Genomic DNA, 3,210 nt, shown 5'->3' with positions numbered 1-3,210 from the left:
GTTCGCAATGAAACGAGCGGATATGTTTGGCATGTAAGGTGCTCTGGCATCAGCCAGAAGAATTGTAATACACAACGACTTAAAAACATTTCAAAGTACCTAACCAGGTCGGGGCACTTACCGTACCAAAGGTGACCCCAGCCGGTCGCTATAGGGTTTGTGTCCGACGACACTGATCTCTCTGTGTGCAAGCAGGCAGGCCGCACGTATCCGCTGAGCACGGGCTCTTTCTCCAGGCGAAGCAGTGCAATGTCGAAATACTTCGTTCTGCCTGTGTAATCTGGGTGCAGCTCGACGCCAGACACCTCGAGGAGCTCTGGCCTAGCGTCGTCCTTTTCGGTTGAACGGTCCAGCTCGCCTAGCATCACCCAACGAGCAGGTCGATTCCTATGTGTGAGAAAAAGAGCACTGCAAAAGTTGTGGATTGTTTAAGGGCGCGCACTTTCCAACTCTTCACTCCCTCTCCCTCCCGTCTTTAGTCCATTCTCCAGATTTGTAATAAAAGCTGTATCGGCGGGCACATCGAGAGGCACACTGTAAAAAATTAGCGGGATTTTACCCGCCCAGTGGACTTCCTACTGTGCCCACCGGCCTTGCAAAGGTGATTTGATTACCCAGTGGACATGCATTGTCGATGTGCACGCCCAGCAGGTCTGCCTTTTTCCGTACCCGAACTTGTGGATTCACCAACCTACTGTCGAAATTTGCACAGTGGGCATGAGATTCTCCCCTACCTGAGTTGTGAATTCACGCACCCACACATCGCAATTTCCACAGAACAATTCGAATGAAACGTACCAACATACTAGGTAGATGTACGCTGCGACGCGCCTGGCATACATCTACCTAGGCCTAGGCCTCCGGCACTGACACGCGAGTCGGGCAAAAGGCAGAGTCGTAAATTGGCCTTAGACCCCAAGAGTCACAAATTTTCGCCTCGGGGTTTCGTTTTGACGAGGAACCCCAATAGAGACCATCAAATATCTGAGGGAAACATTAGAGTGTTTTGGGGTCATTTCCGTGTGAAAAACGTCCTGGCGCCTAAACGATTAGAGATAGAGCCAAACGGACAACATTTTGGTCTTATGGACTTTACTTGGACAAGTTACCTCCAAGAAAGCGGTAAAAAAAACATGTATCAAAATAAGTCTTCTTCGCTTTTAGTGTTTGATTTTTTTAACTCGTTAATTTTTTAGCTAGAGGGCTCAAAATCAATATAGTTCTTGCTTTTCACGATACAAAGTTGCAATAAAAATTTCACGTACCTAGCTTAAACTGTTCTCGAGTTATCGTGATGAATGACAGACAGACGGACAGACAGACACAAAACTTTTCGATCATCACTGGAGTAACAGGCTTCGCTAATCGCTCAGCCAATCAAAATGGAAATTCAAAAACCTGAATATTTTAAATCTTCCAAAACCTGAACCAATCGCTTTAAAAGGGCTCTTTATTTGATAAAACCTTAAAGTGAAGCGTTAGCGTAAGTTAGGCGAACTTAGACGATTAAAACTGCATTTGTTTCAACAATTTATTTCAAAAGAACATAAATAGCCTGTTTTGAAGGCAAGGTTCTTAGCCACGCACTCCTATAGTTCCTTCGAGCTGAAGTTTCAATCACATAGGTCGTTAATTAAATCTTGGTTCATTATTAGCTTTAACAATTACAAAATCGTGAAACTGCTAGTGCCCTGGTGCTTCGCTCTTTATGTATTAAGTTAGGTTTGTTCGTTTAGGTTGGCATCATTATTTTTCACATAAATAGTATCTTTAACAATATACTACGTTACGTATTTCCTGCATTGATTAAGGTATTTTAGTTGAGGTTTGGTTCATCATTATTTTGTATATTTACAATATTGTCACTGATTTATAGAGTTAGGGTTTTGGTTCAGATTTGCCTTATTTTATTTGGATTTTACAAGAAGGGGAAACGCGATGCCGATTTTGCATTTTGGCTCTACGGTTTCTACTTTGACGAGTTACGTCTTAAAAAGATGTAAAAAAAATATTTTTTTAAAGAAATATTTTGGGTTTTTCGTTTTTGATTTTTTTAACAGGTCAATTTTTAAGCTTGAGGTCTCAAAATCAATAGAGTTCTTGCATTTTGCATCAACAATTTGTGCGCAAACGCTCGAGCAATTGGCGGCTCCACACAACCTTCCGAAAGCCTGTCCCCTCCTGCCGGAGCTAAGAAATGGGGGCTCGATGTGACGCGGCAAGCAGCGTTCTGCGCGAAGCGATCCCTACCGGCTCCCGGCGGTCGCAAAGACTCGGCGACGAGTGCATTCTAGTCTAGTGCGCTACAACCTACCCGAGCGAACCAATCGAACACAAACTTGAAAGTGGCGACTACTGGTGTACTGGCGACTACTGACCCCCTTACCCTAAGGGGGATTTACAACCATCACAACACCAGGCCCGGCGGCCGGCCGAAGCCGAACCGTGTGGTGATGTCACAGACCGTCGTGAGCCTGATCCTTTCCTCCTGCCCGAGGCCAGACCCATTTCACTACAACTATTTTTTTGTATGCACTGTTATGTTAGCAGCAACCGATTGCGGCGAGTTTTCCAAAGAAAATGTTGGCTTCGTTGTACAATATAGTACCTTACAGTATAGTTTAGCTTAGTCTGCACTGAGTCAATGACAGTTGAATAGCCAGACTTGACATATTTCTGGCACAAAAGGCATGTCATATCTGACATTTATTTGTGTTCTTTTGGTTAAAAAGTTTGTACGTAAGATTTTTCGGGTTCTACGACGGTTCACATAATTTTTTTTCACACAATGTCCTTTTGCCCAATTACATTTGACATAACACCTTAGACACAATTTTTTAAACATAAAAATACCGTTTCACATAAGTTTCCTTTTTACATATAGTACTGTTTTGCATACATGTCTTTTTACATTTTCCCCTGTGTGTGAACTCATTTATTCTGGCAGGCCCCCTTGAATTTTTTATTTCTTCGTCTCGAGTGGGCTTTGGATGCGGATTTATCGTGTAAAATAGAGCCCCCCCCCTCTCACTTTTTAAGAATAATGCAACATGAGCAGGCCGTAAATTACCTGGGCGTGCAGTGTGCGGCAGTGAGGACGAAGAGCGGAGAGATGAGTGCCCCTCCGCATTCGTACTTAATGTTGTCCCTGTCACCGTATCCCACCATCGCCTAGAGGAAAGACAAGACATACATAAAATCAACATTACA

The 3,210-nt window shown here is 43.6% G+C and overlaps 1 protein-coding gene across 4 annotated transcripts in view; it reads right to left on the bottom strand.

The window, feature by feature from the left end:
• Window positions 1-3,210, bottom strand: part of LOC113216275 (venom protease-like) — a 53,496-nt gene that overhangs the window by 19,628 nt on the left and 30,658 nt on the right. For all 4 annotated transcript variants that reach the window (XM_052270059.1, XM_052270060.1, XM_052270061.1 and 1 more), the window contains 2 exons: window positions 3,071-3,171; window positions 122-387 (listed from right to left, as the gene is read on the bottom strand). In XM_052270059.1, the coding sequence (XP_052126019.1) occupies window positions 122-387; window positions 3,071-3,171 (367 nt within the window). The remainder of the gene's footprint in view (window positions 1-121; window positions 388-3,070; window positions 3,172-3,210) is intronic.

This window comes from Frankliniella occidentalis, unplaced genomic scaffold (genome assembly GCF_000697945.3).
Source record: "Frankliniella occidentalis isolate FOCC.00 unplaced genomic scaffold, Focc_3.1 Scaffold108, whole genome shotgun sequence".
Lineage (NCBI taxonomy): Eukaryota > Metazoa > Arthropoda > Insecta > Thysanoptera > Thripidae > Frankliniella > Frankliniella occidentalis.
This window is presented reverse-complemented; position numbering and strand designations above follow the sequence as displayed.